At 48.0% G+C, this 26,677-nt stretch overlaps 1 protein-coding gene across 18 annotated transcripts in view; it reads left to right on the top strand.

Annotated features, from left to right (window-relative positions):
• Window positions 1–26,677, top strand: part of GAS7 (growth arrest specific 7) — a 212,698-nt gene that overhangs the window by 113,113 nt on the left and 72,908 nt on the right. For 11 of the 18 annotated variants that reach the window (XM_055576526.1, XM_055576521.1, XM_055576525.1 and 8 more), the window contains exon 2: window positions 16,927–17,047. In XM_055576526.1, the coding sequence (XP_055432501.1) occupies window positions 16,927–17,047 (121 nt within the window). Of the gene's footprint in view, window positions 1–2,992; window positions 3,293–7,227; window positions 7,344–10,992; window positions 11,324–11,345; window positions 12,430–14,536; window positions 14,652–16,926; window positions 17,048–26,677 lie in introns of those variants that run through there. The other 7 variants (XM_055576535.1, XM_055576528.1, XM_055576538.1 and 4 more) reach the window with 7 other exon arrangements.

A 26,677-nucleotide genomic window follows, 5' to 3' on the forward strand; every position in this document is an offset into this window, starting at 1 on the left:
GTAAATGTTAACTTGGGTGATTCCTAAAGACCAAAATCTCTGCAGAACTTTTATTTCTGCTCTATCTAGTTCAGGTCAGAGCAGATCAACCTCCTGGATTATAATGGTCCAGAAGGGCCCCTTGCCTCTGGCTGGAGAACCACCATGATGGTGATTTCTGTGTTGCCTACGGCAAGGCATTATTGTCTGTGGTTGTATCAGCTCGTCTTTGTGGTGCAAGGGCCACATCAGAGCCACATTGGGGCTGAATGGCCTGAAAAGGGTCCCCTCTTTGCTGTTATAAAAACAAGAAGTCATGGGCTGTAAAAGCTTCCATTGCCATTTTAATTCCAGAAAACCAGAGGGCTGGCACTTCCCTGGTGGTCCAGTGGCTAAGAATCCACCTTCCAACGTAGGGGGCCCAGGTTCGATCCCTGATCAGAGAACTAGATCCCAGATGCTGCAACGAGGAGTTTGCATGCTGCAACTAAAGATCCTGCATACTGCAATGAAGATCAAAGATCCCAAATGCCGCAACTAAGTCCTGGTATGCTGGAGGGGGTTGCCATGCCTTCCTCCTGGGGATCTTCCCATCTCAGGGATGAACCCAGGTCTCCCGCATTGCAGGCAGATTCTTTACCATCTGAGCCACCAGGGAAGCCCAGCCAAATAAATAAATACATGTATTTAAAAAAATCAACCCCAGAGGGCTTGAAGGTAAGGGTCTTGGCTGTCTAGGTGCAAATGAAGTTTGCTCTCATCTTCTCCTGGGTGGGAGCCCATTTCCAGGAGCAGAGAAGGACCTTGCTCTGTATTCCAGGGCATGGCTGGTCCCACAGCACAAGGTGTAGGTTTGCGCCTGGTCTTCCCTCCCAGCCACAGAAAGGAGATAATCCAGCAGCCAGGGGAGGACCCTCACCTCTGGATATGTGCTCACTTCTTTTAGTGGCTGGTTTGAGACTATTTTACATATGTAGATATAAGCCTATGTCTAGACTGTGTGCATGCATGTGCTCAGTAGTGTGCGACTCTTTGCGACCCCATGGGCTGTAGCCTGCCAGGATCCTCTGTCTAGGGGATGCTCCAGGCAAGAATACTGGAGTGGGCTGCCATTTCCTTCTCCCGGGGAATCTTCCTGTCCCAGGGATTGAACACCGGTCTCCCACATTGCAGGCAGATTCTTTACCATCTGAGCCACTAGGGAAGCCCAACAGGTGTTATCTCATTGTGGTTTGAATTTGCATTTCCCTGTTTCCCTAATGACTAGAGACATGAATGTCGTTTCACTCACTCATTGGCCATTTGTGTATCTTCTTTAGAGAGATATGCTTGTAAAATCGGGTTGTTTGTTTTTTGTTGTTGAGTCTAAACCTTTTGTGTCCAGGGAAGCTGTAGCGCGGACTCCTTCAGCCCCTGCTGGTAGTAACAACATCAACAGTAGTAACTCACATCTCCCCTGCACTGTGCTAAGTATTTACATGGATTCTCTTCCCCTTTGAATCCTCACAACAACCTTTTGGGAGAGGTACTCTCTCTCTTTTACAGTTGAAGGAACCAAAGCTTAGAGGTCTTGCCCTGTGTGTCTCAGCTAGTAAGCAGTGAACCAGAAAAGACATGACCTTGATCAGACTGTGTCCCTAGTCAATAGTACTGATGTCCCAGCCCCAACCAAGGGTGGGCATTGAAACCTCCTACTTAGACACTTCATTCGTGTGTTTGAGAGAAGAAGTGTTGATTTATAGGAAACCACCCAGTCCTTTTTTTCCATTGAGTCAGCTCTTCGCTTGAGGTGGCCAAAGTATTGGAGTTTCAGCCTCAGCATCAGTCCCTCCAATGAACACCCAGGACTGATCTCCTTCAGAATGGACTAGTTGGATCTCCTTGCAGTCCAAGGGACTCTCAAGAGTCTTCTCCAACACCACAGTTCAAAAGCATCAATTCTTCGGTGCTCAGCTTTCTTCACAGTCCAACTCTCACATCCATACATGACCACTGGAAATACCATAGACTTGACTAGACGGACCTTTGTTAGCAAAGTAATATCTCTGCTTTTTAATATGTTATCTAGGTTGGTCTGGATTGGGGGCAGGAGGAGAAGGGGATGGCAGAGGATGAGATGGCTGGATGGCATCGCTGACTCGATGCACATGAGTTTGGGTGAACTCCGGGAGTTGGTGATGGACAGGGAGGCCTGGCGTGCTGCGACTCACGGGGTCTCAAAGAGTCGGACATGACTGAGCAACTGAACTGAACTGACCCAGTCCTTGAGACCTCGGTCCCTCCAGAAAACCATATTTACTTCGATGTCAAGAATCAGTTTCTGAAATCCCTAGGATTTGCATCTGAAAGCGAACCCAGAAAGGCAGGGCACTTGTAAGTGCTAAACCTTCAGCTGTTCCAAAAAGCTTTGTAAGCAGAGTGACAGGGTAGATTCACCAAGGTGTCAAGTCCTTGCCAAACTCATGTCATTGTTGGAGACAGTGTTGCTCTCGGAGTCCAGTCCTTTCTTCACATGAAACCAACAGATCTGTGGTCCCCAGGCTGTTTTCGTCTGAGATGCCTGGCATCGCCTCCTCTTTTATCCTCTATCTGTCCAGGTTTGGGAGTGACAAGGGCAGAGTGAAGGCAGAGGACCCTCGTCTTGTTTCTTCGGGAGCTGCAGCTTTTCAGCCCTGGACGGGTGTAATACGATGGTTCTTTGGGAGGGCATTCTCCTTCCTTTTTACGTTGGTTTTTATCTGGCCTTGGGTTTGCACAGCTGGGGCCGGAGCCGGGGCCAGAGCCGTGACTTCGGTTTGGGAAGAAGTTGGCGGAACATTCCCTTGCAGGGTCTGGGCAGACCCAGGGAGTCCCGCCTAAAATACAGTGGACAAAGGAGCTCTTGTCCACAGGCCTGGGGGTGGGAGGCAACTGGTCAGTGACACAGGCTTGGCCATTGTGTGTCCTGACCTCAGCCAACTTTTTTTTAGCTGAGAAAGGGGAAAAAGAGAGAGTGCAAAAAAAAGAAGAAAGCAAGCAAGCCTCCAGACCCTTTGCATCTGGAAAGTCCAGAATGCATCGTTGATTTCCTCACAAGCGCTGGAGCAGATTTGGAAGGAACTGTGCAATGTAGTGGGTTCTTTGTGAAAGAACAGCGGTGTGAAAAGCCACAGGAACATCCTCCGGGCTGCTCAGAGCCCTGACCCTGGGGTAGCTGCCTGCCTGGGCCTCATTTCCTGCATAGGGGGCCCATGGTGAGGAAGGTGGCAGCCCGGAGACCTCACACAGGATCCTGAGTTAGCAGCCCCCAGAGAAGATGAGCTCGCCTCTGATGGTAAGACTCGATCCCGCTCACCTGCCAATGTGTCGGCAGCTGGCTTTTCTGTGCATGTTTCTGGGATGAGTTCGTCATTGCAGAGAGGCAGTTCTGAGAACTCTCTGAAATACAGGCTCTCAAATGCTGAGTTTACAAGTGTGGAGTGTCAGGGGCACCTTTCATGGGTCTGAGGCCAGAGTGATGGGGGGAAGGGAAGGTATGGGCTGATGTTTGAGAAAGCTGGGAAGGAGGGGGAAAAGATGGAAAAGGGAATGTTTGTTGGGGGAAAGGAAGTCTTGCCTCCATCTTGCTACCTGGGAAGGCAGTTTAGTTCAGTGTGACGGAGAAGCAGTGTGATGACGTGAGTTTTTCTATGATGGGGATTAGAGTTCAGGTCTTGCCTCCATTGCCTAACTTCTCCCACATCCTGGTTTCTGCCCACCCCCCAACCCCCTACTCCATGACCCAGCTCCAGCTGGGACAGTGGGCAATAAAAGCCCATTAAAGGATACAGGTCCCCAGAAGGTAGTTGGGTGTCTGCTCAGTTAAGCCAGTATTGACACTAGGGTTCCAGGTTGGGTCGTTGCTTCTGTCCAGCTTGGTGGTGATAGCAGGGACCGCCCTAAAGATGATCTGTGTTCCTCCAGTACTTTCTACCCCCTGACTGGGTCAGAACCAGCATCTCTGATTTTGGCATGACTTCTGATAGGGTCTTGCACCTGTAAGGAGGAGGAGAGATGATGCTTGTTGGCCTCTGACTGGTCATGTGACCTGGTTTCAAAAGTGCATCTGAATTGCCCCAGCACCTTTGCAATGGAGAGCCTGGCTCTAGGGTGGGGCCCAGGACCCTGTGTCTCTAACCGACTCGCAGAGGACTCCCCAGCTGTTGGCTGAGGGACCACACTTGGAGAAGGACCGTTGTAAAGAACCCAGACACTGTCAGTCCAGGGCCGACAGTTACCGTCGCTCAGGACCTGGCTGCAGAGCACTGGGCGGGTCTGGCCATGTCTGTGGGTGGCAGCAGGGAGGTTTACAGGGAAGAAGGGATTAGCAAGGAGATGAACACTGAGGGGCATTCAGGGAGCGGGGAGGAGCCCGGTAAAACTCTTGGCAAGAGAACGAGGTGTGTGGGACACCAGCCATTGGCAGGTTACAGAGTGAGTGGTGAGCAGAGGCCACTGTCTGCTGGCAGGTTCAGAACTGTTTTTCCAGAGCCTGCCTTGGATGCGGGGCGAATTCTAACTTCTGATGTCTAGAATCTCAGGACACCAGGTGGATGTCTGGTTTTAGGCAAAACAGAGAGCAACCATGTGTGGCTGTAGGAGTGACAGGGAAGGGGCGGACATGGGCCATCAGGACATAACTCACTAGAATGTCCCATGGTGAGAGGCAGAATCACTGAACTCCGAGGCAGCGAGGCACAAGCGCAGGTGTTTGAGGTTAAAGCAGCGTTCCAGGCTGTCTCATACCGCTGAATCCCATGTCTACCCTTGAACATGACTTTTTTCCCTCCTACAAATATGGCACATCCCTCAAAGAGTTACACTAACATCTAGGATCGTTGAGCATCAAGCTGTATATTTTAAGCAGAAACAAACTCAGCCCTGGAGACCATCTTGTCCAACTTCCGTATTCTTGAAATGAGGAAATTCTGTACCAGCAGAGATGAAGTATGTTGCTCAAGATCTCACAGCAAGACAGTGGCCGCGCTGGGTCCATATTCTATTCACGATGCCCCGAGAGCAGTGGTAGACTCCAAACCTCAACAGCCATGTCCTCGGGTGTCCCACTTGTCTAGTTTCATAGGCACCAGGAGCTGAGGCTCCAAAAATGGCAGCTGACTTGGGTTGGTTGGAATCACACCCCTTCTGACTCACAGGAACAGTTGCAGCCCCTCTTAGCCTTAATCTCCCTCTGGTGCTCATGGTCCTGAGCCCATTAGGAATCACCAGGAACAAGTTCACAGAGTTGGAAGTCTTTGATTGGAATCATTGGGAGCACACGTCGTTGGCACTGCAGAGTAACTGGAATTCGACCCTACGGGGAGAAGACTGGTCACCCCAGGTTCCTTTTGGTCCCTGTGGTCCTGAGAGCAGCATCCATGAAGCTGGATCATCTGGATCTCGGACACAGGCAGAGCATCAGAGACCCTCACCTTTGTGCCCTGGTGAGCTCTACTCTGCCTCCCTTTTAGATGGTACTAACTCGCCCGGAGGAAGCCCGCTTTTGTCCCCAGAGCAGCTGTGGGCAGCAACTGTGTCACCTGTCTTTGAAGCTCCTTTTCTGGCAGGCAGGCTGCTTTTCATGAGGTTCCCAAGCCTCTGACTGCCTGGACTAGCGACTTTCAACTCCCTGACTTACTTCTGAGCTTCTAAAATACATTTTGAACAGAAGAGAATGCTTGGGAAACTGGATTATGGGGTTTTCTTCAGAGTCTTAACAACTTATAAGAGTGCCAGGAATAGCATAAAGTATTTTAGAGTTTTGCACCTTAATACTGAAGGAAGGCTATATTTCTTTTTCTTCTTTATTTTTTCCCTTTCCAATACCAAGTGTTGGCAAAATTCTCTTTTTCCCAGGCTTTTTACTTTGTGAAGGGAAATTGGACTTGGAATCATCTAGAAGGGCCTTCACCCTACTAGGAGCTCCCTAGGGAGGGTGTTGCATGTGAATGAGCCTCAAATGTCCTGCAAAAGTACCTTCTAGAATCGGATAATTGATGTCATTATAAAGTAGTATAGAAAATCTGGGATGCTTTTTTTTTTTTTTTTTTTGCCTCCGCCCACCCCCCACCCCGGATCTTCTTCTAGGATACATTTTGAGATCCTTTACAACTATGTCATTCAGTTCCTAAGCGTGTCCAACTCTTTGCAACCCCATGGGTTGCAGCCACACTTCCCTCTCCTCCACTATCTCCCAGAGTTTGCTCAAAGTCAAGTCCATTGAGTTGATGATGCTATCCAACCATCTCATCTAAGGGAAGTGTTAAACTTTACCCCAACTCCTTCCTCTGAAACATAGAGACATTACAGCCACGAAAAGGCTAGAACAGTGACCTGTGGCAGAAAAAGGAGAATTCAGGGTTCAGTCTCCCCACAGAGGTTTCAGGTATATTGCCCACAATTCAGTTATCCAGCTGCTGCGGTTCAGTCACTAAGTTGTGTCTGACTCTTTGCGACCTGGTAGACTGCAGCCTGCCAGGCTCCTCTGTCTGTGGGATTTCCCAGGCAAGAATACTGGAGTGGGTTGCCATTTCCTTCTCCAGGGAATCTTCCCCACCCAGGGATCAAACTCACATCTCTTGTGTCTCCTGCTAGGCAGGAAGATTCTTTACCACTGAGTCCCCTGGGAAGTTTGGGCATAAATTTTTATTTTAAAGAATTTTTTTTAATGTGGATGATTTTAAAAGTCTTTATTGAATTTGTTACAATATTGCTTCTGTTTTGTGTTGTTGATTTATTTTTCCCCCCACCACGAGGCATTTGGGATCTTCCTTCCAATCTGGCATCAAACCCATACTCCCTGCATTGGAAGGTGAAGTCTTAACCACTGGACCACCATGGAAGTCCCAGGCATAAATTTAATGATTTCCAATTGCTGTTAATCACTTCACTGTTCTCTTTCCCACCAATCCCCAGTCTGTAAGAAGGAAGCAGTAGTTCTAGATCAAAGGAGTTTCAGATCTCTGCCTCTGGAGCCCAGAGGAGTTTGGGGGGGAAATTGTGCGTAAAAAGAGGTGGTGGGGGGGGAGTTTCATGAACATTTATGTTCCTCATCAGGAGGTTTCTGCCGTCTCTCTTATTTATGTGGTGGAGGCTTTTGCAAGTTCGCGCCAGTCATTTAAATGCCTTGAGATTTCCCTCATGGCAGTTTTGGGCTCTGTTATGAAAGATGCTTCTTGGGGTGTAGAACCCCAGTGTTTGAGGGCTCGTAACCCCTGGTTTCACAGATGAAGAGAAAGAAGTCCAGGGAGGCAAAGGGGACCACGTGAATTACAGCTCGTTGCCTGGGAACGCAGCCTCTCTAAGCCTGGACCCCTGTGTTTTCTGCTGATGCTCCCAATATGGAGGTAGGATCTCAGAACAGCCCCTGCTATTTTTAATCTGTCAGGGGAGGGGTGGGAGGAAGGGAGCCGACATTCTCAACAGCCCATCAGGAAGCTGAGTTTGAATAAAATGTCTCTGTGAATCACAAGCTGGGGAGCAGAATCACTTGGGTTTTTCCTGCTCCGAAGTTAGAACCGGCTGCCGGGAGCTCACCACCTTGTCCTTTAGAGCGCGGAAACATCAGGATGAGACACACGTGAGACACGGGACAGGTGTTAGGGGCTTTCTCCGGGGTTCCCCAAGCCCCTCCAGACTCCAAGGTGGGGATACAACTGAGGCTTCTGTCTTACTCCTGGAGCATTCTCAACACTTCAGGAGCACCCACAGGAACCCCCATCCCCCTCCTCCCCACCACGTGGCCCTCAGCATCGCCACAAGGACTCTGGTTTCCTGCTCCTAAACTCGTCTGTAAGCAGCAAGAGGGATTGTGATATTCAGTGGCACGTTGATGCTGTTCAGTCAATGTGGAGATTCTCCCAGGAGACTCTGAGGAGTGAGCCCCTCTCAAATCCCAGCCATACTGGATGGTGCCCCAGGAAAAATACCAGCCACTCAGAATTCCCCATCTCTTGCATTGTCTTCTCTACTGATTTGTATCTGTATGGAAGGTGCAACAATAATAAAATGTCTTTCCTCGAGGGTCGGTGAAGTGGGGCTCGTGTAAGAATGTGTGCGGGGCTGGTACAGAAGCCACTTCCAACACTATCCGTTCCTTCTTACTCTCTACTGCTTGGCCCCCGGACACTGCAAGGCCATGAAGTGGCCTCTGAACCTGGAGGGTTCATTCATCCAATTCATTCTCATAATTTGTGGTATTGCTTGCAAAGCTTTTCATCCATCCTTGCCCTGCTGGAGACCCCATGGTTTCCAGTTGAGCAAGTTTTCCTGTGAGAGTTGACTTCCTGTACCCTTGCATGGGCTACATTGTAATTGTGTTCATCAAAATTCCTGGTTCACCAGATCACTCCCTTCCTTTTCAGGGTCAGAAAATACAGAGTTGATTGTTCTGTGTCCTCTGCCTATTCAGTCCTAAGAAACATGCCCAGTGAATTGATGGGCCCCCAGGGAGGCACTGGGTGGAGGGTGGGGTGGGGGCTTGCTGATGGATATTCAGAGTTCCCGGGACCCTCACTGAGTCTTCAGGAGCCAGTCTGCAATGCTCAAAGTAGTTCAGCCTCCGTGCCCAGGGCTGGCAGCTTTGTGGGTGCTGGGAGAGAGCCCCCATGGCACTGATGTTCACTTCTCAGAGTGGGTACCAGTCTCACCCACGGTATGAGGCTTCCTCTAGCAGCATGGTGGATGGAGAACAGTGGCGGGTTCAGTGGGGGGATTGTGGAAGGTAGCTGATGCAGACAAGGAGTTGGAGTGTACCTTTTAAGCACTTGATTGGTAAATATCCTGAGCCTTTATTGTTAGAGCAATGTATTTTGAGCGATTTCGTTCATGAAAGACAAAGTGACATAGTGAGGGACATGTGACATTGTGGCCACATAGAATGGCCTCAGCATTTTCTGCATAATGATCCAGAGGTGTCTTTGGAATCGTGGTTACAGAGGAGCTTAGGGCCACTTTATTTATGCTCCTTTACTGGAGACACCCTCCTCCGCCTCCCACTTAAAGGGTTGTAGGACTTTATCCTTTCGTTGCTGTGTAAATGTGTTGTTAGAGGGTGTCGGCTTGTTGTTGGGCTTTGAAATCCCATTTTGCCTGGAGCAGTACAGGACCTTCCTGTGTGTCTTCTTTGAGCTGAGGAAAGTTCCCCCAACCCCAGAAATCTCTGTTTATAGTTTCTTTTCTGTTTTGGCTTTTGTTCTAGTTTCTTCCTCGGGAATACCTAGCACCTTGGCCTACTCTTCTGTTGATTCCGTTTTCATGTTTTCCCATTTCCTTTTGCATTCCGGGAGGGGGGAAAAAAATCTTCAGTTTGTTTTGTCCATAACTGATTCTTTTTTTTTTTTCCTTTTTGCAATACTGATTTTATATTCTGTTGCAACCAGTGCGGCTGTTCCTTCTGTCACTATCTTTTAATTTTCCGTACAGTTTTGAGCACATTCTGTCCCTTTTTTATATCACTTTTTTAAACAAATTTGCCTTTTCTTCATTAGTTTGTTCTCTCCTTATGACTTTTGTAGCATAAATGCTGTACATTCCTGCCTTCTTTTGCGGTCACTCAATGGTTTCCTGGAATTTTTCTTCTGGAGATCAGATGAGCTCATGAGTAGAAATTTGTGCTGCTCCTGAGGCTTCCGGATGCTGTTCCTCAGTTTATTTCCTACACTTGAAAAAACACTGTATTATCTGGTCTCCCCACCTCCCTGTACTTGAACAGTCTGTTCAGTCAGATCCATGAAGAGCTGGGATGTTTCATTGGTGTGCGCACATGCATGTGCGTGCTCAGTCATGTCCCAATCTTTGTGACCCCATTGACTATAGCCTGCCAGGCTCCTCTGGAGTGGGTTGGCATTCCTTTCTCTAGAGGATCTTCCCAACTTGCGATTCGAACCCAGATCTCTTGCATCTCCTGCATTGGCAGGTGGATTCTTTACCACTGGCACATACATTGCTTGGACTGCTGTTCTCTGTGTACTTGTTTGGTGAGAAAGCCTCTCAAATCTGTTTGAAGCCTAGTTTCTGTTACAGCTCCCAGTTTCCGTTCATTTATCTGTCCGTCCATCCATCCAATATTCTGAATACTGAGCTTAGAGTAAAGGTAAGAACAAGATGGACGTGGCCTTGCCTTCCTAAATGTTTCTTTCCTGTGTGGCCTCTCTTCTGCTTCCACCTGCTTCCCCTCTGCCGCCTCCTTCTCCACCACCTCTTCTGCCTCTTCCTCCTCCTCCCCTTCACTCTGGCCAGGTCTCCAAATCTCTAACCCCTAGAAGACCCACTGGAAGACCATGAACATGCTGTGAACATCCATCCTCTTCCCACCAGCATGTAAAAGTACTGTGAGGACTACACTTCCCAGAATGCCCTGTGCTGTTGTCATGGGTCCCCCTTTCCTCCCCAGTTAGTGTCTGTGAGTTGCTCTCCATGGACAGAAAGGCTGCCAGAGCCAGAGAGAGCAATACTTCACCTGTGAGATAGAGGCAAGGTGCCCAGAATTCTCATAGACACAGGCCTGTGGGCCGGCGGCAGCAGTGTGGAAGGCGGGGCCCCACTTCATGCCTGGTTGCTTAACCCATAGCCAAAGATGCTCTTTCCTTGGGTAGCCATTCCCAGCTTTGTGTGGGGCTCTTTCCACCCTGAACACATGTCAGCAGAAGGGGTGGGTTGGACTTGAGTCTCCAGTCTCTGGCCTGACCAGGTCTTGGTCCTCTTGGTGGCTCCTTTGCAGCCCTGTCTTTAATTGGTTGGCCCATGTTGAGTGACAGTAGAGGCCGCTCCGGGCTGTTGGGTTCAGGACTGCTCTGGGCGCACCTGTAACAAAGTGGTTCCCCGGGACCTATGGCTCCCAGGCACCCCTGGCCACTTCTTGGCTGCCCCCAGGTGTCCCAGCTGGCCGTGTGGTTGAGAAAGGAGAACTTGCTGGAGAGTTCTTTGTGGAGAAGCCTTCAGGCAGTGCCAATCACAGCCCTGGGCTCATTAGCAGTCATTGCCATGGCAACAGGACTGCCAGAAAGTGGCTCGTTAGGCTGACAACTTCAGCGCTGTTATATATAGATCTGGGTGTAGGGGGGTGGGGGTGGGGGCTCCTGGATATGCCTTTCTTTAGCTCTTCTATTGCTTCTGGGTTTGGGGTGTGAGAAGACGTGGAATGGGGGGACCTTAAACTCGTCTGATCCGACTACAAAATCGAGTGTCTGACGACCACCCATTACCACCAGCGAGGACCATCTGCTCACATCTGTGGAAGGTAAGAGCAAGATGCTCCTGCAAGTCTCCTGAAGGGCGAGGAGTCCCGGGTTGAACTTGAAGAGGCTACCGGGAGCTGAGTGTTGGGGTTTGTACTGCCTGGAGGCTGCAGAGGGAGACTGGGTCTCTCTTAAAATAGTCTCTCTGAAGGGTCTGGGCTAGGGGCTAGGAGTCTTTTCTTTCATACATAGCCAGTAAGCCAAACACTGTTTTTTTTATAAATTGTTAATTTTCTGTTCCCAGTTTTGATTTCAGAAATGATCGTTTCTCTCCATCACTCCCTCTCAGGAAAGCTTGCAGACCCTCTCTTCTGAGTTCATTGAGCATGAGACTTAAGGATAACATGTTAAAAGGCAGCTTCCCAGGCTCAAGGTTGATTTGAAGTCAGGACTCCAGTATCTGTACTTTAACCCACATCCCAGGTGATGGATGGGGTGTCTTAGGAACCACACTTTGAGAAACACTGCTGTAGCGGGGATTTGTTTTTAATCTCTGGGTGACTTCCCTTGGTTCACCTGCTCTTCTGCCCCTCTCCTCCTCCCACCCCAAGGGGGAATCAGTAGCCATTACTAAGAGGAAAATTTTCTTCGGTTGTGTTGTTCTAAGTAAGGAGACAAGGAAGTCAGCCCACAGACGGGGAACGTGACTGCTTGCACGTGGGTGGTGATATTTCTGCACATCTCCTGGGGAGGCATATGTTCGTTTGGAGACCGTGAGACAGGCAGGAGGATCAGGCTGGGGTGCCATCCTCCTTGGGTGGGATCTGGGATGTCAGGTGGTCCAGGTGAAGATTCGGAGCTGATCACAGAGAGCTGGGGAGAGATGGGTTGAGGGTAGCCAGGATTTGAGTAACTGGATGGAAATCTCTCGAATAAAGCTAATATTGTAAAGTTTGGTTTCACCAGTTAATTAGCTGTGCAGCTTTGGGTGAGATATTAAACTCTCTGAGTCTCGGATTCTTCCTTTTAAAATGGGGGAAGAAAATGGCATCTCTGCAGCAGGCTTGTGGTGATGATTGAAGATGAGTATGTGAGGCACCTGGCTCAGTCCTTGGTGCACGGTAAACATTTGATAAGCAGTGGAAGTCATTATAGGTGATTGCTGATGGGGTCCGAGCTCAGATGTTTCTTGAGAACCTTCTGGACTGGGCTTCTGAAGTCGTCTGGAACCTCTGCATGTTCCATAGGAAATAGGGTGAGTGAGTAGGTAGACACATGTCTTCATTTGAAGGGTGGGGGGCAGAAGAGCTAGGATTTGCTTTAGATTCTCAGAGGATGGGCTGTCATATACAGTTGAGCAGGTTCTGAACTGAACAAGAGGGCCAAGTTGGGAGGAGGTGAGGTCAAGGGAGGCTAAACCCAGCCTTGCACTTGGGGCCAGCCCACCTGGAGAAGAGGCAGTATTTCCTGATTCCCACAAAGCTGTGCTGTGCATGAGGTTAAGAATTTCTGAGTTGGAGGAAACTGGTTTCATCTCCCCTGATTCCCACTTCTTCTGATCATCTTCATTGTAGGTGTGGTCCCCAACCTCACCCTTCACCCCTGCTTCTAGTTCCTATTCCCATGGGAAAGAGCTGCTGAAATGGAAGGGGAGAAGCCACAGGACTAGGGAAGGGAAGGGAAGGATTTAAGTTGGAAGGAAACTAATTAGAAGTATAGGTTTGGCAGAGACCTTAATTACTGGGTAGTTCCTCATGCTGAATCCTCTTGACTGCTCTGGGGCAGCTTTCCCAGGAGGCCTGGCCCTCCTCAACCACAAGAAGTAAGATAATGATGGTTTGGGCCGCTTAGATGGGCCTGCAGGTGGCAAGGCCAACTGTGTGTGTGTGTGTGTTAAAATACACCTGTACCTGTGTGCATGCGTTCGACTCTTTGCAACCCTGTGGACCATAGCCCACCAGGCTCCTCTGTCCATGGAATTCTCCAGGCAAGAATACTGGGGTGGGTTGCCATGCCCTCCTCCTGGGGATCTTCCCAACCAAGGGATCAAACCTGTGTCTCTTGCATTGGTGGGCGGGTTCTTTACCACTAGCGCCACCTGAATAAAGCACAGGGAGCTCAGCTGGGTGCTCTGTGATGACCTAGAGGGGTGGGCTTGGGATGGCCCAGAGGGAGGAGATGTATGTATACATACAGCTGATTCACTTCGGTGTACAGCAGAAACTAACACAACACTGCAATGCAAGTATACTCCAATTAAAAGAAAAAAATACACCTAACATAAAAGTTATCATCAGTGACACATATACATTCTCAGTTTTGTGCAGCTATCACCACTGTCTATTCCAGAACATTCTCATCATGCCCAAAAAGGAGTCCCTGTACCTGTTTTCCCCTCCCCGCAACCCCCTGGTAACCAATCATCTGCTTTCTATCTCTCAGGATTTTTCTATTCTGGATGTTTCATTTAAATAGGATCGTACAGTATGTGGCCTTTTGTGGCTAGTTTATTTCACATGGCATCATTTCAAGGTTCGTCTGTGTTGTCATGTATATCAATACTTTATTCCTTTGGATGACCAAATATTCCTTTTTATGGATACACATGGGCTTCCCTGGTGGCTCAGATGGTAAAGAATCTGCCTGCAGCGCAGGAGACCCAGGTTCAATCCCTGGGTCAGTAAGATCCCCTGGAGAAGGGAATGGCAACCCACTCCAATATTCTTGCCTGGAGAATCCCATGAACAGAGGGGCATTTGTTGGTCCATTCATCAGTTGATAGACACTTGGGTTGTTTCTACCAGTCGTCGATTGTAGATGCTGCTGCTGTGAACGTGTATACAAGTCTGTGTTTGAGCACTGTTTTCAATTCTCTTGATATACCCAATTGTCTGCACATCTTTGATTCCTGACTTACTTTAAACCAGCCAACAGGAGGGACTTCTCTCTGGAAGAAGGGAGACAACAAGGGAACTGTGGCTGCCTTGTGGGTGGGAGGTGGAAGCAGAACACAGCAGAACACAGATGGCATGCAGAGTGGGGCCCCGTGGCCATGTTAGAGGGGAGGTAGAGACCATCTTTGCCATGTTGGCCCAGGTGTCCCCCTCCCCTCTTTCAGCACCCCTACCTTCTGGGCTCAGCATCCAGGAGACCTCTCCAGGTACCTTCCGGAGGGCCCTGCATCTCCTGGATGGGGGCAACCTCAGAGCGGTCATGGCCCCTCCTTGGTCATCAGTGTCTTCAGATGGAAACTCGGGCTTCTTCTGACCCTACAGAGTTAGGCGAGTTCACTAGTCCTTCTAAAGAGAACAGCACCACGCAGCTGTGGAGACAGGACAGGCATCACTGATGCTGTTTCACAGGTGGGACCCAGAGGCACGGAAGGTCCAGTTCACTCATCCCACCAGCCCAGCACAGGAGAGGTCGTTTCACCAGAGTGTGAGAGTCAGCGTCTTAACCCGCCAGCCTCCCCTGCAGGTCTGTGTTTCCCTTTTAAGTTGAGCAGTTCTAGAAATAGAAACCTCAGGGAAGTGACTGTGAATGGTGACATTCCATCTGCGGTGACGGTGGGGCAAAGGCCAGGTACTTGCCCCTGAACTTCACATCGTAGGAGGCAGAGGCTCTGTGAAGCTTGGTCTTACTCAGCCTCAAATGGCTCCCCTTTCCTCTGGGAACCCCCATTTATTGAACACAGCTGGTGACAGGTACTGTCCTTGGTGGCTAGTGTGTTATTAATTTCCATGGTGTCTTCCACAACCGGGCTAATATCGTCACCCTCCATTTCACAGATGTGGCAACAGACAGCTGGTTGAGTCATTTCCCCAGGTCACGTGGCTGCTAAGAGGCTGAGTCAGGATGGTGAGCCAGAGACCAGAGGACTGGTTTTCACTGTGCTTCTGGGTCTGTCTCTCCTCTGCAATGTATTTCTGATGGCATCCATCTCTGATACCTCTTAAAAATCTCTCATTTTTACCAGGTTATTTAGACAAGCTTCAATCTGGCCTTTCTTCATGGATTCTATAAGTTACTTTGGGTCAAGCAGAAGCAACCTGGTTCTAGAAGGTTTCTCTCTTGGGACTTCCCTTGTGGTCCGGTTTTCAAGACTCTGTGCTTTCAATGCAGCAGGGGTGGGTTCAATCCCTGGTCAGGGAACTAAGATCCCGCGTGCTGCATGGTGTTGCCCCCCACAAAAGAACGTTTCTCTCCTCAGCCAACCCTCTGATCCTCATCTTGTTTTACTCCCACCTCCACTCAGCCAACATGCCCATCTCCCACAGGTGGGATATTTTATACACAAAACACAATACTCATCATAGGGTTTGCATGTGTTTTGACCACTTTCCAATCTGGGAGGGGCTGAAGCAGTGTCTGGACACCCAGGTAAACATGCACAGCTGTGTGCTTGGGCTCAGTGGACATTTTCTGCTGAGGAGGAGGCCTCCTGGCTGCTGTCCAGCCCTGGGTAGTTCTTCTAGAAGCCAGTCTTCTGCACAGAGTCAGAGGTGCTGTGAGTTAACAGGTGTGGGAGTCGCAAGCCATTAGGGCATAGGGGAAGGCTTTTAATTAAACTGTGAACATTTGTAATGAAACGTACACCACCACTCCACGGAGGGACACGGGGAGGCTGTGTTTACCCCAAGTCCCAGGAGCAACTACAATTGATCCCATCCCGCTGAGGGTGTGCAGGGCACCGCAGGAAGCAGAAGCATGAGGCTTTGCAGCTTCAGAGAAGCTGAGAGCAGTCTGGGAAATGAGTGTCTCTACTGCTCAATTTCAATCTCTTATTTTCCCAAACAGTGGTCATCAGTGACCAGAACCTGCCTCTTCTGGTATGGCCGGAGGATTCTGAGGGCACTTAAAAGCTGATGAGTTTTAATATTTCTGAACAGGATCCAGCTTTGCTGAGAAATTCACCACACCTCTCCTCGTGTGGCTGGAATTCTGATTTTAGTCAACTTACTTTCTTCACAAGGAATAGCAATTGTCTGAGAGGCTAACTTGAACCCTCTTTTCTTACTTTTCAATGTTCTTTATTTAGGTCACAACTTTTTTGTGTGTATTAACAAAAATTTAGATGCAAGAGATAAGCAAAAAGAAAAGAATAAAAAATTCCTCATAATCCCACCACTACAAATCACCTCTGTTTATAGCCTTTGTGTCTTTATCTTGTTTTTCTGTTGTGTACTTTTTCTCTGACCTTATTTATTTATTTTTAAAGAAAAGTACTGTCACGCTTAGTTAAAAGAATTAAACCACACATCAGTGCATACTGTGGAAAGGAAGAAGCCAGTTTCACCTCAGCTTCCCAGTTCTCTTTGCCATTTAGACATTTGACTAGAAAAAAACCAGCTATTTGGTGGTCCCGGAGAGTTTCAGATTCCAGTGACCCCCCACCCCCGACCCCCTCAGGCAGGTGCAGCATCCCTGTGAGTGGTTTCCTAGGGGCCCAGGAGAGAAACCCCAGCCACGTTCATTGAGCACATCTCCACCCCGCATCCTGTGGGGGGAGCTGTCCCTTCTGTGGTGGTTCTGAAAATCTAAGTGCTTCTCACCCGTCATTGCTCAGGCAACCCCCATAATCACACCTGTAGCCTGTTACCTCCCTCAGGGAGGCCTGTAGGCCACCACACCACCCCCAACCCCAACCAGCGTCAAGCCATTCTAGGGAGACTTCATCTGCCTCTCGCTTCCCGGTTGAGAGACAGCTGCAAAAATGCCACACGTGTGTGACCTTCTCTTTCCTCCTCCACAGAAGCCTGGAATGGTCCCCCCTCCGCCGGGAGAGGAAAGCCAGACTGTTGTCCTTCCACCGGGCTGGCAGAGCTACTTGTCCCCTCAGGGCCGGCGCTACTATGTCAACACGGCCACCAATGGTGAGTCCTGCTCCGGGCAGCGTCCTACAGCAGCCCCCGGGGTCCTGTCTGTCTGGAGGGGAGCCTCTCTCCTCCACCTCCTGGGCTTTAGACCTTTCCTTTGAGCTCTCTCTCAGAGGCTGCCAGGATATCTTTCCTTCCCCCAGGCCTGGGTGGCAGAAGGTCGAACCAGGGTGGGGGAGCCTGTCCTTCAAGGTTGGGGTCATCTTTGTAACCTGGCATCTTTGTGGAACCCAACCTCATGGTCTGGGACCATATTTTCCAAACTGGGATCTTGTAAGGATCTGTGGTCGACAGCTGGTTTAAATCAAATCAAACAGGTTAAGCCACTGCATGATTTCTGGGAGCTTGGAATGTGCTGATTGATACCCAAACGGGTTACAAGAGTGGGGTTTTCCTGTGATTTCAACACAGCATGGCTCTCTTCCCTGAAGTATCTCACTTGCTGGTATTTCTTAGGATGTTCTTTGGGAAAGGCTGGGGTGACTTATGGGTTTATTCTAACCAGTAAGAGAGGTCCACATGCATTTCCGAGTTGAGTCAAGATCACTTCTCTTTGTCCCAGTAATTGTGGGTATCCTGAGCCTTCAGAATGACTCCAGGATCCCAGCTCATTGCTGTAGAGTGACCTGCAAGAGGGGTCATAGAAGGAGAAGCGGTAGGAACTATATAACAAGGTGGGCAGAGTGATGTATAGGTTGTCGTCTTGGACCAGGCAGAGCAAAGCCAGCCATCAGCTCTGTCTCTTAACCCCAGGGCAGTTGCTATAAGAAAACAGAGAGGATGGGAAACCCAGAAAATGAGATTTGGTGGGAATCTGTGCCAAGGCAGAATGTGAAATCTTACCTGAATCCACCTGTTGACACCTCACTTCCCTCATCTGTGCCTACCTGACTACAGGCACCTCCTCCCACCTGACAGGACCGTGGATATGGTTTATGTTAATGAACCCGCAGTCGGGACCTGGTGAGAGAAGAGCCAGCTGCTGTTTCAAGGGAGCAACAGAGAAAGCAGCTGAAAACTGCTACTTGGGGTGGTTGGTTTGTTTACATCTCCTGGCAACCCGGCCTTCCACTCAAGGGGGTGTTCTAGTTGAAGACTTAACCGGGGTTTCTAGAAAAAGGGAAGTGGAACTCCTTCTGACCATTCTAATCAGAAAGAGTCTTCCTCAAAATAAACATGTGAGCCGCTTTGTACTGTTATCAGATTATCAGACTTTGAAGTTTCGGAGGAGAGTGTGTTTATGTGTAGTTCCCCATCTGTAAAATACAGAAATTGAGCCATATGACCCTGAGATCATCAAGAATTTGGCTCCATCCTTGTTCTGAATTAGCTCCTGTTGCAAAGGAGCAGAGGGGTAGAAGTAGCTTTCTAAAAATCTCAACTCATTTTTAAAAAACAACCGTGTAACAAGCAATCCACTGCTGATATACGCTCTCCTTCATTCAACTAGCCCTCTCTTTATTAGGGGGATAGTGAGGTCCCATTTTACCAGGCAGGGCAGACAGCTTTTCTCTGAAGCCCAGATGTCATGCCACTGGGTCCTGGAAGATAGTGATCACAAGAGATTCTAGACCAGGGGTCAAACTCTTTTTCTCTGATAGCCCAGGTGGTAGATATTTTAGGCTCTGAGGCCCATGCGGTCAATGTCACAGCTACTCAACTCCACCACTGTCATGTGAAAGCAGCCATGCTGCTGCTAAGTCGCTTCAGTCGTGTCTGACTCTGCGCGACCCCATAGATGGCAGCCCACCAGGCTCCGCCGTCCCTGGGATTCTCCAGGCAAGAACACTGGAGTGGGTTGCCATTTCCTTCTCCAATGCATGAAAGAGAAAAGTGAAGGTGAAGTCGCTCAGTCATGTCCGACTCTTAGCGACCCCATGGACTGCAGCCTACCAGGCTCCTCCATCCATGGATTTTCCAGGCAAGAGTACTGGAGTGGGGTGCCATTGCCTTCTCTGGAAAACAGCCATAGATGATGGTAAACCCACCGAGGCAGCTGTGTTCTGATAAAACTTTACTTAGACCCTGAAATGTGAATTTTCAATAGCTTGCATGTCGTGAAATAGGCTCCTTTTTTCAACCATTTAAAAATATAAAAACTGATCTTAGCTAAGGAGTTCCCAAGCTGTATGATGACATAACATATATTGGTCCACAGGCCATACTGGCAGGTGACACCTTTCTGGGCTCTCTGTCATTCCCAGTAGGACCTGCCCTGCTCACCCCTCCCCACTCTCTCCCAAATGCTCTCAGTAATCCAATAATTACATTTGTTATGTACATATTACATGTCAAAATGTGTTCAATTAGCCATAAGTAATTTTATTTAACCTACTCAACAATTCAGGAAAACAGGGGCTTTCAATAGGGACAATTTTGTTCCCCAGAGAGCAAGTCTGGAAAGAATTTTGATTGTTCCAACTGGGGAATGTCTTGGCATCCAGTGAGTAGAGGCCAGGGATGCTGAAAAACCTCCTGCAATGTACATGCCAGCTTTATTCATTCATTGTTTAATTCATTTTCATTTGTGTGGTTGATTGAATTGTTCATGCAACAAGCATGTATTGGGCCTCACATATGTTCCAAGCAGAGTGTTGGATGCTGGGATATAAGAATAAAAAACAGCCTTGACTCTCAAAATGCTAATCTTCTTATAGTAGTAACAGATTTTATTTAATTTACTTTTATTTTTTGGCTGTGCCACTTGCAGGATCTTAATTCCCTGACTGGGGGCTTGAACCTGGGCCCTGGCAGTGAAAGCCCTGAGTTCCCTGGACTGCCAGGGAATTCCCAGAAGCAGATTTTAAATGAATCGAAATTTGATTACAATTGTGAGAAGGGTTGTGAAGGAGAGAAGTCCATGGTGTTTTGAGAGCATGTCCCAGAGAGACTCTGGGAAGTCAGGGGAAGCTTCCTGGAAGAGGAGGTACCCTTCAGCTGAGATGGGAAGCATGATGACAACATTAGCCATGTTTGGCAGGATCGTGCAGACCCTCAGGGTATTGTTAAAAGTTGTGCTCTTTAGTTTTAAGGGACTGGGAAGACCAGGTGTCTTTCGAATTCTCTGTGGGACCTCAGCCCTGTTTTGTCTGGCTGCTGGACTGCTTGGTAAAGTTTTGAATCTGACCTCCTTTTCTGCAGGAAGGTACTGAAAGCAGCCTCTCGGTCTTCTCACACCTACGTTTATCTGACCCCCTGACTCCTGGAGGCATTTGTGTCTCCTCACCTCCAAACCAGCTGCACCCACCTTTCTGCCCCAACTCTTGGATCTCTGCCGGCATGTTACTCAGGCCAGAGCCAGGCACCACTGCCAGGGAAGCAGAGCCCCTGTGCTCAGCCGCCATGAGCTATTTCCCTCTTCTTCTTCCTGTCTGTCTTCCTTTGCTCCAAGCTCTCCTAGTCCCTGTAATCCCTAATCACTTCTTTCCCAGGGGGTGCTGGGGTACAATAGACATGCTGTCCCTGTTTTTACACCACATACAAATGTAAGGAGTTTAAAGCCCAATTTACATTTGTATTGCCTTGCTCTGGCTAATCTGCTTATTTTCAAATCCATTTAGGATTTTTCTGCCTGGGAATTGTCCCAGGGCCGGCTGCTGTGCTATGCTGGGCTATGGGGATACAGAGCAGAGCAGAGGCCGTCTTTGCCTTCAAAGATGGAAGGTCTGATGAAGGCAGAGAAACCGGAAACCAATAATGTTGCGGGTGTTAGCGTGGAAATCTGGGGGCTCATTGAAGGGGGCCACCAGCTTTATCTGGGCATCAGACCAGTCTTTGAATGGACGACGCTACTTGACTTAGATGTTCCTAGCTGTGGTGTCAGCCAGGGGAAGGCCGATGTGTTGGAGCAGAGAGAGAGGGACTTGAGAGTCTGATTCACTAAAGACCTCCTCTGGGTGAGGAGGAGTTGGGACTTTGCCCTGTGGGCACGGCAATCGATGGAAGGATTCAGAGCGCTGGCTTGACATCTCGGAATGTTGTGGAATTCTTGCTTGTGCTGCAGAGTGAGGGGTCAGAGGATGGCGATCAGAGGCCTGGCAGACTCGATGAGAAGTAATGAGGTCAGCTCCACGGCAGCAGCTGTGGCTGGAGAAGAGGAGGTGGGATATGTCAGGCGGGATGTGGCAGATGCAGGAAGGCAAAACTCACAGGTTCCTTTTCTGCCTTATGTGCTGGAGCCGTGTGGTGAGAACAGGGGATTCAAGGGAGGAATGGCCTTGGAAGAAAGAAGATGAAGCCCTGTTGAGCATGCAGTTCCCAGGGAACATTCAGGGAGAGATGGCCAGCGCATGTTGGATGGATGGGTCATGACTCAGAGGTCATCTGGGCTAAAGATGTGACTCTGGGGAGTCTTGTGGGTTCACAGCATGGCGGGCAGAGAGCAGGATGGATTTCACCCCTAATTGCTCCTTGGCCTGACCTTGTTTTTCTGGGACCAACCTGCACAAGCATGGGTGAAGCCCAGAATCAGCAAAGAACTGAAATCAGGAGTTCCCTCCCAGGGCAAGCCTCCAGGAGAAAGAGAGCCCTGAAGAACCATGCTTAAGGGAGGGACAGAGTGGGCTTGGAAAGAATTGTTAGAGATGGGAAGTATCCTTGAAAAGGCAATGTCATGACAGGCAAAGGAGAAAAGATTGTCAAGACAGACTGAAATATAGATCAGATTTATGGTGGAGGGATATTTTAAATCCCTAGAGAAAGCACAAACTATTTAATAAATGGTGTTGGGCCAGATGGCTAACTTTTGATGGGTAAGTTAATGCTCTTGTTTTCATATAAACAAACTCAGCTTAAACTTGGGTTTCCATGGTGGCTCATTTGGTAAAGAATCTGCCTGCAATGCAGGAAACCCATGTTGATACCTGGGTTAGAAAGATCCCCTAGAGGAAGGCATGGCAGCCCGTTCCAGTGTTCTTACCTGGGAAGTCCCATGGACAGAGGAGCCCGGCAGGCTACAGTCCATGGGGTTGCAAGAGTCGGACACAACTTAGTGACTAAACCACCACCAAACTCAGAAAGACCATCAGAGCATGAGACTTAGGGAAGCCCCCATCTCCCCTCATCTTCTCACAGTTTATGGCTCCCAAAAGCATTTTGTCCAGCTGGGTGGTCCTGTGCTCAGGCCCAGGAACCCTGGGGGTTCTGGTATCAGGAAGCTGTTCATGCTCTGCTGTTCTGGAAAGTGCTCCATTCCACCCAGAGTTGACTCAGTTGCTAAAAATGAGGGTTGTGTTTAATTTCTGGATTTTGACTTGTTAATAACTAGCCTGTTCAAGAATCTAAACTAGTGTGAAGGGACACCTCTTATTTGTATAACAGATAGTTGCATTTCAAGAAATATAGCACAAAGTTTTGTTCTGTGTATAATTGGAAGGCCAGATATGCATGTTTAATCACTTCACAGTGATACAGTCCTAGGTATTCAGGTCTTCTTTTTGCAGAGATGCTGACTTTGTAGATATTGTGTGGGATATATTTTACCATTTGGATTTTGAAAGGGGTATTTCCAGCCAGTAATGAAGGCCAAGGGCTTCCCCAGTGGCTCAGCAGTAAAGAATCGGACTGCAGTGCAGGAGACGCAGGTTCAGTCCCTGAGTCGGGAAGATCCCTTGGAGGAAGGCATGATAACCCACTCGAGCATCCTTGCTAGGAAAATCCCATGGACAGAGAAACCTGGTGGGCTATGGTCCAAGGGGTCACAAAGAGTTGGACACAACTGAAATGACTTAGCACACATGCACACAATGAAGGCCAAGATTAGTTTTGTTTAGTGTATGTCAGTATTTGACTTCTTATTTCTGTATACTCTAAATCTGATAGTTACATTGTTCTGTTGTCTTTCTAAAGAAAGGGAGGCACCTTAGCCCTGTTTCTCTAGAAAGCAGAGCCTAAGACAAGGATTAAGTGTTAACACCTGATTTAGAAGGTACAAGCCTTAAGGTGAGGATGGGTGAGAAGGGGAAGGGAGGCAAAAGAAGATGCCCTGTGATGCTGGCTTCCCTCGTAGCTCAGATGGTTAAGAATCTGTGTGCAATACAGGAGGCCTGGGTTCGATCCCTGGGTTGTGAAGGTCCCCTGGAGAAGGGAATAGCTACCCAGTCCAGAATTCTTGCCTAGAGAACACCATGGACAGACCATGGGATCACACAGAGTCAGACATGACTGAGCAGCTAAGCTAACACCTTTCACTTTCAAGGCCAAAGTGGTGAGGATGGGTGAGAAGAGGAAGAGAGGCAAAAGAAGATGCCCCATGTGATGCTGGCTAGCCTTAACATTGAACTGGCAGTGAACTGGTCACTCAGCAGCTATGTTCACATCTCTGGAAGGTTTGCAGAGAGGAGCCCTGCCTTTGAGTAGTCCACAGGAGAGCAAGGGGTTTTATCTGTGCACCTTCTTCTTAGCTCCTGTTCCCCATGGGCCATCCTTCTCCACTTGGGAGAGCTATTTCCGCCTCTTCCCCCAACTTTGGGGTTGTATCATCTGTCCCCCTGCAGCCTCTCAGAAAGCTTCATTCCACTCCCATGGAGTGGTGCTTCTGCTAAGCCCAAGGCGTATGGTCAGGTCTAACCGCAGTAAGAGGAGACAGTTAATGGAAATGTGAGGAAGAGCTCCATGTCAGTCCCAACCTGGAGGCTCCTGCAGCATTACCCATCTCTCCACTGTCAGACCTGGATGACTTGATTGTTTAGTCTTTCTGTGACCAATGACTTTTACTCTAGTCATCCTAGGGGGATCCTTCCAAATCATTGGACACAGTGGTTGGCAACCTATAGCCCTTGTACAGCTTGTACAGGCAATCCACAGGGCTTGTAAAACTTTCAGCTTTTTTTGTTAAAGTTTTACTGGAACACAGCTGTGCTCTCTTATTGTCTTATTGCCTAAGGCTGTTTGTTATTACCTGAAGATGGCAGAGTTGAGTATGGTCCATATAGCTCACAAAACCAAAAATATTTACTCTCCGGCCTTTAAAAGAAAACATTTGAGATTCCCCAGCCTAACAAACAGAGCCCATTCATTTTACACATGAGGAAGCGGGTCCCCCATGGGGTAAAGGGACTTGGTCACAGTTACCTGGCCAACCTATGCCTACATCTTCTGTCTTGTAGTCTTTTCCTTTTTGCCTCAATATCCAAGAGGATGAACATGGGCAGTGGTGACTTAATTTGCAAAAAGGACAACTGAGTTCATGGATTAGTAGAAAAACAATCTGAAATAACTTTTATTTTTAAGAGAAATGCCACTGTCTTTTGAGAGCGTCAACTGAAACCCAGGAATTGTTTTTAAGCTCTTTTGACAAAGAATTCGTATGTATGAACGTTTTATTATGTTTGCAAGCCCAGCTTGGAGGATTAAACCAGGATTTGAGCTTTTGGATTCATTTGCCAAATAGTCGGCACTTTTCTTGATTTCTGGTTTTAATTTTTCTTTAAATGAGTAGATTCCCACTTAACTTTATTACACCAGGAGCTAATGTGAGTTTCCGGATCAGTTTAAAAGCATTCTCTGAGCTTTTCTTTGTTACAAATAATTGGGTACTTTTCTAACTCCCCAGAGAGAGCAACTCTGATAATTCTCAGTTAATAAAAGTTGCCCTAAGAAACTTCTGCATCCGAAAACATTAGTCTGTTTTCATCTATCCATCTGTGTTGAACAAATGTGAGATTAAAAAGATGCGTTTATTTGGCACATTCAGTTGATTGAATTAGTTGTGTGTGTGTTTTCATGTTTTTTATTTTGGCTGTATAATTTTTCTTTAACAGACCCTCTCTTAATGGAAGGGTTGTTGTTATTTTTCAGTTGCTCAGTCGTGTCTGACTCTGTGACCCCATGGGCTGGCTTCCCTGTCCTCCGCCGTCTCCTGTAGTTTGCTCAAGTTCATGTCCATTGAGTTGGTGATGCTATCTAACCATCTCATTCTCTGCCTCCCTCTTCTCCTGCCTTCAGTCTTTCCCAGTGTCGGGGTCTTTTCGGATAAGTCAGCTCTTCACATCAGGTGGCCAAAGTATTGAAGCTTCAGCATCAGTCCTTCCAGTGACTGTTCAGACTTGATTTCCTTTAGGATTGACTGGTTTGGTAAAGGCTGTTGATCAAGACTGTAAATCTTACTATTAATCTATTTCTGTGGGGGTTGTGTTTTTTCCTTTCCAAGAATTCATTTTAATTTGTAATGTTACTGTAACACTTTATTATACAACACATCTTATTTCTCAGCAGTTTTTCATACCAGTAATCTCTTAGAATTTTGGCAAATGCCAAGTGGGTTAGACAGTCGTTCACACTGCCAGTAAGTTGAAGTCCCATAAAAATCAAAAGACAAAGGAGACAGGAAGACAAAATGTTACTTTGAAGATGTTGACTTATGGGCTGTTAGGTGGAACCACAAACTAGCAGCAAATGGTTCAGGTAGGAAATAAAAAAGGATGTGTGGCACATGACCCAGCAATTCCACACCTAGGTACCTATCCAAGAGAGCTGAAAACATGTCCACACAAAAACTTATATGTGAATGTTCTTAGCAGCATTTTCATAATGGCCAGAAACAACCCAAATAATATCCAAAATAAAAAAAATCTGGTCTTATCCTTGCACTGGTAAGTTATTCAGCTGTAAAAAGGGATGCAGTACCAGTGGGTATATGCCCTATGCATGGGTAAACCTTGAAAGTATCATGCTAGGTGAAAAAAACCAGACATGAAAAGCCATGTCTCGTATGATTCCATTTATATGAAATGCTTAGAACAGGCAAATCCGTAGACCCAGGAAATAGATGTGTGGCTTCTAGGGTCTGGGGGGGGGAGAGGTGACTTCTCATGGGTGTCCTTTTGAGGTGATGAAAGTGTTCTAAAATTAGATAGTCATGGTGGTTGAACATCTCTGCAAATACACTAAAAGCCCCTGTGAGGGATGCTTTTAGAGAGAGAGTTTCATGGTCTATGAGCTGTATCACGATAAAAACAGGTGTATTGTGGAGGGGACCAGTTGGTAACTTTCTTGGTGTCCTTCCAAAACAAGTCCTTAGATGCCCCAGTTGAACATTCCCTCTGCCTGATTCCCAGACTTTGGCGGACACAGAACCACAGAGGGAATTTGTCTAGAAATAGCAACACGCTGGTCCTGCTGCCGACCTACTGGCTTGGAATCTATTATTTGGAAAGAGTGAAAATTTCTGCTTATTATATTTTTAAGTGTTTTTTCATAGTCACCACCTCTTTTTGACTTGTAAGGTGACAACTAGATTGAGGACAGCATGGCCAGTGGATCAGATATTCTAAACCTGGGGAGTCAATGTATTTATTTATGTACTTGTGTTTTTTTTAAATAAATTTATTTTTATTTTTTGGCTGTGCTGGGTCTTCGTTGCCATGAGAGCTTTTCTCTCTTGCAACGAGCAGGGGGCTGACTCTTTAGTTGCACACGTGGGCTTCTCATTCTCATCGTTTCTCTTGTGTTGGAGCACAGAGTTCTACCAAGGGCTTCTGCAGTTGAAGTCTGTGGACTCAGTAGTTGGGGCACATGGGCCTAGCCACTCCATGCCATGTGAGATCATGAGATCAAACCCATGTCCCCTGCATTGGTAGGCGAATTATTATCCTCTGGGCCACCAGGGAAGTCCTGCGGAGTCAGTTT

The sequence above is a fragment of the Bubalus kerabau genome, chromosome 4, assembly GCF_029407905.1.
Source record: "Bubalus kerabau isolate K-KA32 ecotype Philippines breed swamp buffalo chromosome 4, PCC_UOA_SB_1v2, whole genome shotgun sequence".
Lineage (NCBI taxonomy): Eukaryota > Metazoa > Chordata > Mammalia > Artiodactyla > Bovidae > Bubalus > Bubalus kerabau.